At 41.0% G+C, this 15,219-nt stretch overlaps 1 protein-coding gene across 10 annotated transcripts in view; it reads left to right on the plus strand.

The window, feature by feature from the left end:
* FGGY (FGGY carbohydrate kinase domain containing) overlaps positions 1–15,219 on the plus strand; it is a 415,080-nt gene that overhangs the window by 308,743 nt on the left and 91,118 nt on the right. For all 10 annotated transcript variants that reach the window (XM_068539986.1, XM_068539983.1, XM_068539982.1 and 7 more), the window contains one exon: positions 12,986–13,060. In XM_068539986.1, coding sequence (XP_068396087.1) covers positions 12,986–13,060 — 75 coding nt within the window. The remainder of the gene's footprint in view (positions 1–12,985; positions 13,061–15,219) is intronic.

Consider the following 15,219-nt stretch of genomic DNA (forward strand, 5'->3'; position numbering starts at 1 on the left):
TAAATATGTAGAGTGCCTTGGGTAGTATAGTCATTTTGACAATACTGATTATTCCAATCCAAGAACATGGTATATCCTTCCATCTGTTTATGTCATCTTCGATTTCTTTCATCAGCATCTTATAGTTTTCAGAGTACAGGTCTTTTGCCTCCTTAGGTAGGTTTATTCCTAAGTATTTTATTCTTTTTGATGTGATGATAAATGGGATTGTTTCCTTAATTTCTTTTTCTGATCTTTCATTGTTAGTGTATTAAAATGCATCAGATTTTTGAGTATTAAGTTTGTATCCTGCAACTTTACCAAATTCACTGCTGAGCTCTAAGTAGTCTTATCATAGCCTCTTTAGGATTTTCTATGTATAGTATCATGTCATCTTCAGACAGTGACTGTCTTACTTCTTCTTTTTCAGTGTTGATTCCTTTTATTTCTTTTTCTTCTCTGATTGCCATGGTTAGGACTTCCAAAACTATGTTGAATAAAAGTGGCGAGCGTGCACATCCTTATCTTGTTCCTGATCTTAGAGGAAATGCTTTCACCTTTTCACTGTTGAGTATGATGTCAGCTGTGGGTTTGTCATATATGGCCTTTATTATGTTGAGGTAGGTTCCTTCTATGCCCACTTTCTGGATAGTTTTTATCCTAAATTGGTATTGAATTTTGATGAAAGATTTTTTTGCATCTATTGAGATGCTCATATGGTTTTTATTCTTCATTTTGTTGATGTTGTGTATCACACTGACTGATTTGTGGATACTGAAAAACTCCTTGCATCTCTGGGATAAATCCCACTTGATCATGGTGTATGGTCCTTTCAATGTATTGTTGGATTTGGTTTGCTAGTATTTTGTTGAGGATTTTTGCATCTATGTTCAAATCTCTTTCCCTCAATCCAATTTTGGATAACATCAAAATAATCACCCTGAATCTATTTATCATGTTACCCTTTTGCCAGAACCTACAATGTGACTACTTTTTCCAACACTCATTCATAGAATGTGTACTTGGTGCCTACATTGTAGCAAGTACTGCTAAAGTATAATCCTTACATTCATGGAGCATATTTCAAGGGAGGGAAGTGCTTGATAAAATGTTAAGTTTAAAAAATACGTAACATCTAGAATGTCAAGAAAATCCCAGTAGGACAAGAACCATATATGATTTTTTCTTTGGGCTCCTGAAATATTTCTCTGGGTACATACTAAGTGCTTAGTACGTACTTGTTGATAATTGATAGTCAACATGGAGATAATAAGAGGTCATCTGTTGGTTTAGAAAAATTATACATGTGAGCAATCTGCTAATTCTAAATGAATTAGATCACTACTGACTCTTACTATCCCTATGATCAGTATTTAAAACCAGTCATAATGTCCAGGTAAATGAAGATAAGTTTCCATTTTATTATAATATGAGTGCCTTTGTTCATCAATGAATTAACTAATTATTTTAACAAATGCAGGCCCTGTTATAGTTGGTGGGGGATATAAGTAACTGGACACAACTGCAGCTTTCAGGAGCACTGGTGTTTTGGTGGGGTCGGGGAGGGGAGGCAGGCAGAATATATAAACAGGCGATGGGGATACAGGGTCAAGCTCCAGGTGCCACTCACTGTCCAGCGCTCCTTAGACGTGTGGAAGATGATGGCCTAACATGGTCTCAGCACTCAGGAAAGGCTTCAGATAGGAGGTGACATTGACACTGAGTGACAGAGGGAACAGGGTCTGGGACCAAGGGAATCATAGCATGTGCAGTGTTCTAGAGGGGAGGAGAGCATGGCGTGTGAATGTTCAGGATTTTTTTATATCATTGTCTAACCAGTGATAGATTGCATTTAGCATTTTATCTAGGTAATTAAAAGACCTTCTCAGAGAATGACTGGGCGCTCCCTGTTCTCCTTCTGCTTCAGCAGCATCACACTCTCCCAGTTCTTTCCTCTCCCCTCTGTTGGCTCTTTTCTCTTACCCTTGTTAGACATTCATCCATTCAAAAAATGCTTATTGGTCACCTACTACGTGCAGGCCTATGCCAAGCTGAGGGAACACAAAGAAAAAAAGAAACTGTACCTGTTCCAAGTTCACATGAAAATGGGGGAAATAATATTGTACGTGTGTGAGAGTGTGCGTATGGGTGTATGTACATAATGTATGATCCCTATAATACAGACATCTATACAGGCCGAAGGAGGTGCTCAGTAAATACTTGATTTTGAATTTTTTTTTTAGGTGGCATTTGGGCAGCAAACCCCGATGCAGCCTTTCTCTGCTTCGCTTGAAAATACCTGCGAAGATAAAAAAAAAAAAAAGCATAAACTCATTCTGACTTTAACAATTAAGATGACTTTCAACTAGGAAAACTAGAATTGACAATCTCAGAGAGAATCTGGGAGGACCTTCTAGACTCTAAAAGACTAAATGTAACTTGTTTGATAATCATAATATCTGACATGAGAACAAAATAAACCACCAGCCTTGCAAAAGTTGGGACCTCTCCACTTTCTGGTCCCTAGCTTAAAAATGCAAGTTCCCTTTAAGCCTAAAAACAGAGCAGTCATCCCTCTACTCTGCTGCTGATGATTAAGGTTTTTTGTTCTGTTTTGTTTTGCTTTTTGGAAGCAGCCAGTGAGTTTAGTTTCCCAGAACTCCTCCGCAACCCGGACCTTATCTTCCCTTTCACTTCAATCCATTAGAAAACTGCCAACCCAAGTAGACAACTGGGCTGGAAGTCTGATTTAGAATGAATGGTGATGCACTGCAGCTCTAAGGACCCTGAATCAAACTCTGTTAAAGGGGCAGAGATAGGGAAACCCTGTGAATTTGAAGGAGGGGTGTAGTTTTGCATGTCTACCATCTGTTCTAGGATTAGAAAGCAGGGTGGTGAGCCACCTCAGGGCAACAGAGGGACACAAAATAAAAACTGCTGGACTCTGGGAATTGGCAGCTAGCTATAGATCTAAAGAGGTAAATCCAAGTTACAGTTAGTGGGGCTGAGAGTAAATTGTGTACTGTATGCTGGGAAACACTGAATATGTATAGTGCTCTAGTTAAAATGAATTTGAAAGATAATAAAGTGAGTCCATTAGGAAAAACATGTTGCACACAAAGAAAAAGAAATACCATTTTGAACACTTAAGGGAAAGGCCTCTTAAAAATTACTTACTACTGAAACCAAAAGAAAATATTTTAAAACTCCTTTGCATATTCAATAGGATTTTTTTTTTAAAGCACATCTCTATGAAAGAGAGCAGAAACTTATTAGGAAAAAAAATGAGTTCAGATGGAAAGGCACTGGAATGAGGGGAAAAAAAGGAAATGATAAAGACAGCTAAAAATACAAAAGCAGAATTAAAACTTGCATTGAAGGTTTTAATGCAAAACACATAATTTTTACTGAAGAAAATAAGATCAGAGCTGTCATAAGACATAGTATATATTTTAAATTTATTAGAAAAAATTTTGATGTAGGGGCTATGGCTTATTTTCTTTTTAATTTCACCAGTGCTTAGGTCAAAGATAGGCACTGAATAATTGCCTATGGTTAAGCAGTTAGTTCAGTCTTCACTTGTCAAGTGAGGAATGAATAGTGTGACCTGCTCAAGGTCACAACACCGAGAAATAGCAGGGCTTAGATGAAAACAGGAATCCCGACTTTTAGGATGCACACTCTTGAGCCTCCCTTAACTCATACCTCTGGACTTCACGGAATGCACTGACTGTAAAAAGTGAGTCCCTGCAGTTCCATCATGCCTGGTTTCACACTGAACCACGTTCCTCAGCCCAGTCCCTGCTCCCCTGTCTGACCACCAGCCTTCTCACTCGTTCTCCCATTTTTCCCCTTACCCTGATTCTTGGATTTAAGCTCTGACCCTGTCTCTTCTCAGTAATGGTTCTCTTTTTCTTTCCACCCTCACTGACTCAGATTTCAAAAGTAATCACCACTCCTGGTTTGACCTGGCTCTATACGTTTCCGCTTTAGGTGCCTACCCTTATAAGTAGGAACAGGGCATACCCCAGGAATCCTTCTATTAGGCTCGATAGAATCATTTTCTTTTGTCTGGTAAGAGTTGGCTCCCTGCCATGTCACTAGCTGTTTCATTTCTCCATTGGTGATGCATATATTGACCTGCAGCATTGGGCTAAAAAGAGGTGGCAGTTATGGGGTGGGCAACTTAATAGTATGCTTAGACCAAGTAGCCATCAGTGTAAATATTTCTCCTTGCCACTTGATAAATGAGGCACGGAGAGGTAAGGGCTGTACATATGATGTTTGAAAGAAGCAGAGGCTTGGGTAATAGCAAATCAGCCACAAGACATTTAACACCGGTGATTCTAGGTTCTTTAAAAACGAAACGAAACGATGCTTTTTAAAGAAATATGACGTGGTCACACATAAAGAGATGAAGCTAAATACTACCAGGAATGGTTGCATGTTTTAGATAGTTTGTGTATGTGTGATTGTTTTTATTTTGAATGGTTGGTTAGATAGCTTTTACTCTAGTGAAACAGTAAAGTGAGCCCAGGATTTGAAGCCAGACCTGTATTGGCATCCTGGCTTGAAAATGTGCCAGTCGCGTGACCTCTGAGGTTAGCTCTGTGAGGTCTGTCTGCTCATCAGTAAGCGGGTGCGGCTCAGGGTCGTTGTCAGAATCAAATGGAGAGACTGTCACACAGCGGACAGACAGCAACAGCAGCTGCTTTTGAATCTGTAGCTCCTGCTGAGTGGCCCTTACTTGCATGTTTACAAGATGGCCTTTGAATCCCGGGCAGCCAATCATGAGCCGTCCATCTTAGTCCCAGGACCAGTGGGGCCTACCAGTCATGGAGGTCACCAGCCATGAACAATCAGCTAGAGAAGCTGAACAATCACTTGGTCCATCACAGGAACCAAGTTTCATACAGGTGTAGAGATTAGTCTTCTCTACTTAAGTATTTAAGTTCTTGGCCCTCAGTTTCCTCAGCAACACAGTAAGCAGCTCAACTTTGGTCCACCTTACAAGACAGCTAGAGCTGTAGGAGTTGTGAAAGAGTCCTTGCCTCCTTGTGTACATGACCAGTTTTTATTCTCCAATTAATATGACCTCTTTGGTATGGTGGTGTTTTTTGAAAAGTTCTTTTCCTGAAATGCCCACTCAAAGAAATAAATTACCTCAGAGATATATCAGGCCGTGAGAACACACCATATTCACCAGTTGGTTGAAACGTGTTTTTCCTGCTTCACTTTGCAAGTACAACACTACCCAGAACGGAAAGTTATTTTCTGGTTCTTTGAAGAGCTGTGATTTCTAACATACGGCCATATGCTGCTCAAACTGCTAGAGAGGTTGAGTGCTGTTCCAAGCGTTCTTCAAAGCAAGCACAAAGCAACGTGCATGTGGAAAACTGGGAGAGAGTCAGGAAAGAAGCGTTAAGAGATCTTAGCCAGTTCCCAGAGTGACTCCCAGCTAGAGACAGGCATCACTAAACAGAGTCAGATGCGGTGGAGTCAGCGACTCGGATGAGTATTTGCAAGAGCTCAGGAGAAGTCAGGGGCTGTATCCCTGTGGCTTCCTCCGATGGGGAGATGGATGATGGAGCTGGAAGCTCATGGGCCAATTAAGCAGCCTTTGAGTGATATATTTTAAGCCTTGGAAACACATGGACTCTTTGATATGAGTTTGTTGATGTTTTTGTTATGATATAATGCTGTTTTTATGTACCGTTTTTTACATATTGTTTTTCCCTATGAAAAATTGAATCCTATAATGAAGCTTAATATCCTCAGTATCGCTTAACTGGTTTTGGATAATGTATTTTTTTATTGAAGCAACTAATTTACCGACTGGTATTGTGATTTGTAATACGTGCTGTTTTTTCAGGGAACGTGATGTACCAAACACCGTGGTAGATGCTTTCCAAACATCATCACCAACTTCCCTTACAACCCTGCAAGACAGTGTAGTTACTGCGTTAAAAGGAATGGAGAATCTGAGGGTCAGAGAGTCTAAGTAATTTACTCAGAGGAGAAAAGACCAGAAGTGGTAGTAGAACCCAGTCAGTTCAAACCGAGGTCACTGACGTTCTCTGAGAGGAAAAAAATTCAAATATGAAAAACTAGATCTTTATATTTTTGGCATTCCTTCTGCTCTGTTTTCAGTATGTCTGAAATATTTCTCCCTCATTTTAGTGATTTTTAAAAAAATGATTTTGCATTACAGAATCAGACTTTTCTTTTTTAGTGCTTTTTATCTTTGCTGTATAAACCAAACAACAAATAAAACTGGGGATGAGAGGGGTGGTGTGGACTGTGGACAGGGGCCCTTCCCAAGGTAGTGTATAATGATAAAAGACTGAGGAGTGGGACTTCCCTGGCGGTCCAGTGGTTAAGACTTCACCTTCCAGTGCAGGGGGTGTGGGTTCGATCCCCGGTCAGGGAGCTAAGATCCCACATGCCTCGTGGCCAAAAAAACCAAAAAAGAAAAAAAAAAAAGAAGCAATATTGTAACAAATTCAATAAAGACTTTTTAAAAATGGTCCACATCAAAACGACTCTTTTAAAAAAAGACTGAGGAGTGAATCAGGTGGAAGTCTGCCAGGAAGACCCCAGGAGATAAATAATGAGAAAGAATTAAGGCCAGAGAACCAAGGATGGGATCCAAGTTGGTGTGTAAGTCCAAGACAGGGTTAGATGACAGCAAGTGTGGACCAGGACAGTTGACCAAAACAGCCTTGGTTACACTGGTGCAAACGTGTGTTAAAATGACTTAGATTTAGAGCATCAGAAGCAAGGCAGACCGAAGTGTGAGGTGCCTGGTACATCTGGGAAACAGCAAATGGACTGGTGTCACATGGTGTAGAGTTCACCAATAGAATAAAGTTGTGAGGGAGAATGTCAGTCCATCATCCAGTCGTTGTATGTGTATTATTGTCTGTTGCTGCTATAATAAAATACCACAAACTTAGAGGCTTAAATTTATTATCTCACAGTTCTGTGAAGTCAGAAGCCCAAGCTGGCTCAACTGGTTTCTCTGCTCCTGTTTTCACAAGACCAGAACCAAAGGCTTTTATCTGGAGGCTCTGGGAATAATCTGCTATCAAACTTCCTCAAGTTGTTGGCCAAATTCAGCTCCGTGCAGTTGTAGGACAGAGGTGCCTGTTTCCTGGCAGACTGTCAGCCAGGGATCCTCAGCTTCGAGAGGCCACCCACATTCCTTGGCTCACTGCCCCCTTCCTCCATCGTCAAAGCCAGCAGTGGTGGATCAGGTCCTTCCCATGCTTTGAATCTCTCTGATTTCCACTTCTACCTCATTTCTCCTGCTTTATTCTTCTACTGTATCTCTTGACTGACTCTTTTGTCTTCCTCTTCTGCTTTTAAGAGCTTATGTGATTACATTGTGCCCGACTGGATAATCCAGGATAATCTCCCTATTTTAAGGTCAACTGGCTAGTAACTAGTTCCACCTGCAAAGTCCCTTTACAGCAGTGCCCAGATTAGTGTTTGATTGAGTAATCAGGGGATGGGAACCTTGGGGGAGGGGGAAACATCTTTAGAATTCTGCCTACGACATTGTGTTAACACATTTATGTGCATTTCCCATTTCTGGTTGAGTTTTCGGCAATGCCAAGTGTCAGTGTCCATTCCTGATACTGATACTTATAAATATTTTCAGGGAAATTTGTCCCCCTTTCTCTTCCAGGCTGCTGACTATCTCAGACCTGTTCTCCAGTCCCTGGCCTCTATCCAGAGGTTTTCCGGAAATCTTTCTCTGATCCTCCTCATTTCCTTGCTATCCGGTCATCAGCGCCTCCTGCATTATTGACTAAACAAACAGCATTTTTTTGCCCCTTTGTGTTCTGAAAAACTTTCAATCAATTCCCTTGAGCCTTGGATACCCCCTCAAGCTCTGATGACCTAGAAAATCTCAGGACAGGGAATCCTGTTTTCTTGTCTTTTGTAATCTTTAGAAACCCCTTGAGATCTATTTCTAAGCCTTTTTTTTTTTTCTTAGCAACATATATAACTACTTAAATTCTTTTAACAACTAAGAAGGGAAAAACTTAGCTAACTAAATTACTGATATATTTGTTTATTATCTCAACTACTCCAGGGCATATGGACCTATAATTTACAATACCAAGGTTTAGGGCAATCATTTCTACAATTTATTGTGCATTAGGATCTTGTTAAAAATGCAAAATTCTGGGCCCACACCAAAAGTTCAGTAAATTAGGAGTTGGATCCCAGGAAACCTGCCTTCAACTCAGATCCCGGGAAAGAGTTAAGAGATGTGCTTAAATTCGCACAGCTGCCAAGTGGCAGCAGGATTTAAGCTGAAGCCCAGGATGAAGATCATCTGTCTTTCCTGTTCACAGAGTAAATGGAAGTGTGTAGGCTGATAAGGACTAAGGCTTCTCCAAGGAGTCCTTGCAAGTGAGTCTCCCACTGTCCTACTCCTGGGTGCTCATCAGAGGCACGCTGCTTCTCCACACTCCTAGACGTCCAGACCTTTCTCATACGATCCTGATGCTGACGGCCAGCACACGTTTCTACCCTACGTTCCCCACCCTGTACAACCACTGGTCTTCAGTCCCCATCGCTAATACCCTGACAGTACCCACAGCATGTTGCAGGAGATCCTTTATTGCTGTATCCCAATTAATGAATGGGATTGAGCCCCTCATTGCAATTCAAGAGAAAGGCAGTGAACATTATTAAGAGAAAAGGAAAGAGAATGAACATTTATTAAGCACTACAAGTGTCTAGCTCTTGTCGATTTGGTGCAGCTTGCTGAAAAAGTAAGACGCTGTGCAAACGATAACTCATTTAATCATTAAGCACCTTGAAGTATTATTATTCCTATTTTACAGATAAAAAAAAAAAAAATGAGCCTCAGAGTGGTTACCAAACTCACACTGTCCTGCAAGCAATTAGAGGGAATGTTGAGATGTAAAGCCAGGTGTCTTACTCCAGAGCACATCATCTTTCTATTCACCTACACTTCTCTTCTGAGCTCAGAAATCCCAAAAGTATTTACATAAACATTTTATAATCATTATTTAGGAGCTTGAAATTATCCATTGCAGTTCGTATCTCTTTGGCCACCATGTGCCGCTTTCACACACCTCTAAATATTAACTATGAGTGTTTTCTATTACAGTCCTCTTTTCACAATAACCAAAATAAATAAACTGTGCTTACCATTGCAGCTCTCCATGGGGCTTCCCCACACATTTCACTCTCTCGGCCAAGCATTCGAAAGAGACACACGCACATCTGTAAACAAATTCCTTCCACTTATGCTTCCTTCCCACTTTTTCTTACTGATAGAGCCATTCAGCCTTCAGCCAAGGGTATAGGCTTCTCTGGCCCATCCCAGCTTTCTCGCTGGTTACAAAGCTGCACCTCTCCCAGGACATCCCTGACATTCTCAGGGCACTCCCACCTTCATACACCATGACAGCTCCCTGAGGGTCCTCTGTAGCCTCCTGAGTGGTCCACATGGCCGGCACTCCTTAGAAAGTTCCATCTTGGGCTGAATGCCATTTGATTTTTGTCAAGGTGGGGCTGGGATTCCTGATACTTGAGAGAGAATCAAATGATCATCTGCCCTTCTAGTGTCTCCATTTGCAAATCAGGTAAGATGTCAAGGAAATAGGGATCCTGGACCATAGTAATTTCACAGTTTAGAGAGGTGTCTTTCACTGAGTCACTTTTCAACCCCCTGGCTCTGGTGTTAGTGGTGAGGGAATGTTGGAAATAGCTGTGGGAGAGCCATGTCTGCTTATTTATTCCCTTTTGATACTGAATACCTTCCATATGGTAGTCCATGTAATAAATTCCATCTAGAAATTCTTCCCAGGAATAATTTTGTCTCTCTTGAAGCATAGGTATGTTTCATTTGTCATAAAAGAAAGGCTATGTCATCCATTATATGTCCCTTTTTTGCCATAGCTACTAGTAAGCAAGCTCAAGAGTTAAATTTAGTGCTCATTTACACTGATTATCTCATTCTCAATTTCTGAAGAAAAGAAGCTATCTTCTCTTTTCTTCCTATGACTTTGAAGCTCTGAAGGCACTGGAAATTTAGAGAAGGGCCCATGACATCTTTTTGCTTGAATATCAATACTTTGGGGAAGTTCTCATGCATATTTGCTGGGATTAAGGAAGCAAAATCTAGTGATATTTTACCCCTCCTCTCTTATGGGTTCTTACTAATTGAGAAGAATATCAGAGCTAGTTATTGTCAATACAGAGCCCTGGGGTTCCTAATAAATTAATAGGAGAATGCATCTTATATAAAAAGTCAAATTCCTCCCCTACCCCCATCACAGTTTATCCGCCTTTGGCACTCGGGACCCTCCTGTGGATGGACGTGTGTCTGCCAAGCAGACACACACCCAACCACGTGGAGGGTCACGGCTTGATTCGCATCTCACTGATGACCAGCGAGAGGAGGCCAGAGGCAGCCTACCTTCTGGGCTGGCTCTGGAGGAGAGCTCTAAACTGTGGCCCAGTCAACTTTCCCAACAGACCACCAACAGAGATGCTGTTGAGGCCAAGCCAGTTTTGGAGACGAGTTAAAGAGAGACCATTTATGACTAGTGATCTTTACCCAGGACCAGTGCACACCCTGGGGCTAGTTGCTCACACGGGGCGTTCAGCTGAGGCGGGCTTAGGGCAGGGCTGAAATCCTGTCCACTCTGCTCCTTTTTAAAATTCACTCTTCCAGACGGGATGCCTTTTGCATTTAGTCCACCTGGAGGGAGCACCTTTTTCTAATTCACACAAAGACTCCATATAAGCTACATATAAGACTCCATATATGCTACATATAAGTAGGGTGACTACTTTTACTCCATTCTCGTACAAGCCACTCCTCTGATGAGGAAGGGTAAGTGTGGAGCTTGGGGGAGGGGGAAGAGCATGCAGTAAGCAACTAGAGGTGATGGTCCAGTGTTTTTCTCCCTTGGGGCATGGAGGAAATATACCCCTCCACCTCTGTGAATATATGAGGGGCTGAGGTAGTAAATACTGCCCTCTCATAATTGTATAATATGACAGAGAAGGATAGGATGTTAGGAGAGAGAATGGTGTGCAGAAGGAAAAAGGAGCATTGAAGTGTCACTTACACATTCAACAAATATTAACTTAGCGCCACTATGTGCCAGGCACAGTGGCAAGCATGGGAGATACTGTGGTGAGTAACACAGTCTGTTGGAACACCTAGGTTCTGGCTTCCATGAACCTCTGGATTCTCTCTTAAGCAAATTATTTTCTCCTCTGTGAATTGAACTTCTATGATATCTGTGTTGCTCGTGTTCTCCTAGTTCTAACATTCTTATTGGACATTTAGGTCTCTAGGGACCTTTCTGAGAGATGTTCCTTCACAGAGTTATTGGCTGGGGAACATGCATCTTTAGAGCTCCTTTCTGATTTCTCATTCAAACCTCTCATGCTCCTGTGTGTTCAAATCAAAGCCGTTGTTCTCACTGACTGGCCCCATGATCTGCCAAAAAAAAAAAGCCTATCAGCAGGTAGCACTACTGAATTTAGGAATACCCGCTTCAGCTAACTTAGATGAGTAATCAGAACAGCTGGAACACACGATGCTAAGTGAGGACGGGAAAGACTAGACACTGGCGAAGAAAGCAGGGCTGACCCCGGGCAGAATCACTCAGAGAAGACAGGGAAGGTGCTTCTGCTTCAGAATGAGGGCAACAGGGGGAGAACTTTTCACATGATCAATTTGCATTTGAGAATAAGCACTAGCTCCCTTGTAGAGAGGAGCCGAGCGCCATTAGAAACAGGAAGATTTGATCAGGAGCTATTTCAGCAATCAGGAAGGATGCGATGGAGGCCTGAATTAAAGAGATGAGTGACAGTGCGGACAAAGAGAGGGGGTGGCTTCAAAAGAGATTCTGGAGCTCAAATGTATAAGACTTGGAGACTGATTAAATCCTGGAAGGGAGAGAAAAGTCAGGGGAAAGTGTTCCCAGGTTTCTGGTTTGGGTAGTGGAGTGGTATCTGTGCCCTGTAACAGGCCAAGGCTGACCCCTTAATCCCCGCTGGGGGTGGAATCTGGAGAGAATAATAAATGGGGCTGGAGCAATGAAGGACAGGGACCTTGGTAGACCACTAGGCTCTCCTATTTTAGTACAGGCTGCATGTCACCTCCTCATTGAACTCAGGACCATATACACTGTAGGGCCTGAGAAAAAGTACGTTACGTGAATTAATTTTGTAATGAAAATCTAAAGTGAACTCTGGCGTTGATGCCCACCAACTTCAGACTAGGCTTGAAGAAACCAGCAGTCTTCACCCTCTAGAAATGTCCCAAGAGGACACCTTCGTGAATGGGAGACATGAAAGTGAGACTGTGAACAAGTCTTGAAACTACGCAAATCCAACATCCTGTTCAGTTCTGGAATCTCTCAGAAATTGACATACTCCATATAAGCATGTGGTTCCGATTGACTCTAATGGGATTCCCTGGTAAACCACAGATTCTAAATTATCCCCTAGTAGGTATCACATTTATAGTAGACATGTTATTTTACTCTGAATACCCCCTGGATGCTGGTCCACTGAATTCTGACAGTAGCAGAATTCGGAATAAGATCACCTTTTACTAGAATGCCACTGCTACGTGTTCATCTCTGTAAGCCGAAGAAAATAGGTGTTTGTAATAAAAGAATAATGTTTTTAAAAAAGAAAGAGATTTAATTCCATGCTAAGAAATATCAAACACAATCTCCTAAAAAAAAAAAATCTCCTTATAGTATTTGTTTTGTTTTTCTTTAATCCAAGGCAAGGCATTTTCTGTGGGGGAAGAAGGGATACTTTTTCCCAGGTCTGGAGATTAAACAATTTAGTAGTCACTTCACGTTCAGCTTACAAAAAGGGGATTTGCATATGAACTTGTTTCGGCAAGAAAACACATCTGAACGTGTTTCATGGGAACTATCTCTAACCATGGCGCCATCTCCTTCTTTTCTTTTCTTCATCCCTACAGGTCACCGGATTGAAACTATCTCAGGACCTCGATGATCTTGCCATTCTCTACCTGGCCACAGTTCAAGCCATTGCCGTAAGACAATTTAATGCCATTTTTAAAGAGACTTAGATCTATTAACAAACTTTAGACCATATACTCCCCAAGATACATCATATGCTTTTGTGTCAAAGATTCTAGGGAGCTTGCCAAAAATAGATGCTTGTCTGTGCAGAAGGAAATTCTAAAGGTCTTTACCTGCTTTACTAGTAGCCTCACATAGCTGAAAGCTAAAAGGAGTTAAAGTCTTTGAACGTCATGCTTACCATCTATCTAATTTGTCTTCTAAGTTCATTAAATAGAAGCAAGCAAGTAGATGCCATGTATGCTTGCATTAAGAAGAGCTGGCGTTAAGATTGTCCAGATTTATAAAACACATGATATTGTTCACTTTGCAAAAGGATCCAGTCTGGGGTTCCTTTAAATAGTAAGCTTCCTTGGAGCATGAAAATGTTTACTTTTATAATTAGCTGCTTAAATGAGAGGTTTGGATGGTTAGGGAAGGAGAAAGGGGGGAATTTAAAGTGTTAGAAGCTCCTAAACTGAAGATCAATCAAAAATGAAAACAAACTCCTAGAAGCCCAAACATCATTGTCTAAGGACTCTTATTGTCTAGAGGTGATCCATGAGTGAGCTACAGAAGGGTTCTAAACCCTGAAATCACACACGAAAGTTTGCACGTGTGTGCGTGTTAGAAATTGCATTTGAAGGGAGTGGGTCATGGCTTTCAGGATCTCAGGGCTGGTAGGAACCCCAAAATAACAGTTAATCCAGTAAGGCTTAGCTGATCTGGAAATTGAATTGGGGACCAACAGAAAGGAAAAAATCAGTTCACTGAATTGAGAGTCAAAATTTATTTTTCAGAAATATACCTATTTAAACAAAGTACTTTTGTTTATTCATGCTATATGGACGTATCTATATGCTATTCAATCTGTTTCTCCACATACCACTTTCATATCCTCATTGCTTCAAATAATAGAATTACATGCATTTTTTCTGTATATCCATGTCATCAACAAAATTGCTTTTCTTATGTTTAGATTTATCCAGGTACCACATACACACAATAAGAGAGCAGAACTGGCCAACTCAATTAGATTAAACAGTCCTTTTTAGCTTATAGACCAATTTGACTGTATCTTCCTGAAACAACTATCTTATTGATTTAATAGCCTGTCCAGTTCAGTAATATCAGTCAGCCTGCTTTATTTATGGTAACTTGATCAAAAAAAGACAATTCTGACATCTATCAAAATGGCAGGAGTTAACTACCATGAAAAAATGAAAATGGAGAACAAAAATACGCATCAGTAATAAAAACAGTTATTTAGTGATCCTGCTTTACAGTAAAGATAATAATAATATCGATAAATAATATAGTTTGGGGGTATTATGTGCCAGGAACTATGCCAAATATTTTACATACGTTATCTGACTTTACCTTATGAGGGAGGTATCATAATCCCCCTTCCGAAGATTAGAATCTAAGCCTCAATGAGGTTAACTAACTTGATAGGTTTCATACAGCTAGTAAGTGGCAGAGCTGGGATTTGAACCCACAGCTTTCTAAAATAAAACTAGGTACACAATGAATTGAGGAGCTTTTTTGTTTGTTTTTGTTTTGTTTTGCTTTGAATTTTTGAGTTTTATTTATTTTTTATACAACAGGTTCTTATTAATCTATTTTATACATATTAGTGTATATATGTCAATCCCAGTCTCCCAATAATTGAGGAGCTTTTATTTTCTGATGTTAATATCACTGTGTGAAAAGTCTCACAGTGGAATGAACCACTTGCATTAAAATAAATAATCCTGGAAAAGCAGAGGTGCGTGAGGCTCTTCCTTCTGAGTCCATGCTAAGAGGGGGACACGAAGAACGAGGCCACACAGGATGAGCCAAGGGGCACCATCCTGTGATGACAATCACTGGTCCCTCTCACTGACACCCACTCTCTGTGCCAGGCACCAAACAGGGTACTTCACCCACCCATGAGTAACCCAGTAAGTAGGTGGGATCGTCCTCATTTTACAGACAGAGGGAACCCTGCTTGCCAGGGTCAAACAGCTAGTGTATGGTAGAGTCAGAATCTGAACCTCTGTCTGTCTACTCTTAGGCTTTTGCTCTTTCCATGTTACCATGCTGCATTTTTCTTTGATCGGTTTGTAAAAGCTACATGATTGAAATAAGC

The sequence above is a fragment of the Eschrichtius robustus genome, chromosome 3, assembly GCF_028021215.1.
Source record: "Eschrichtius robustus isolate mEscRob2 chromosome 3, mEscRob2.pri, whole genome shotgun sequence".
In the NCBI taxonomy this organism is placed as follows: domain Eukaryota; kingdom Metazoa; phylum Chordata; class Mammalia; order Artiodactyla; family Eschrichtiidae; genus Eschrichtius; species Eschrichtius robustus.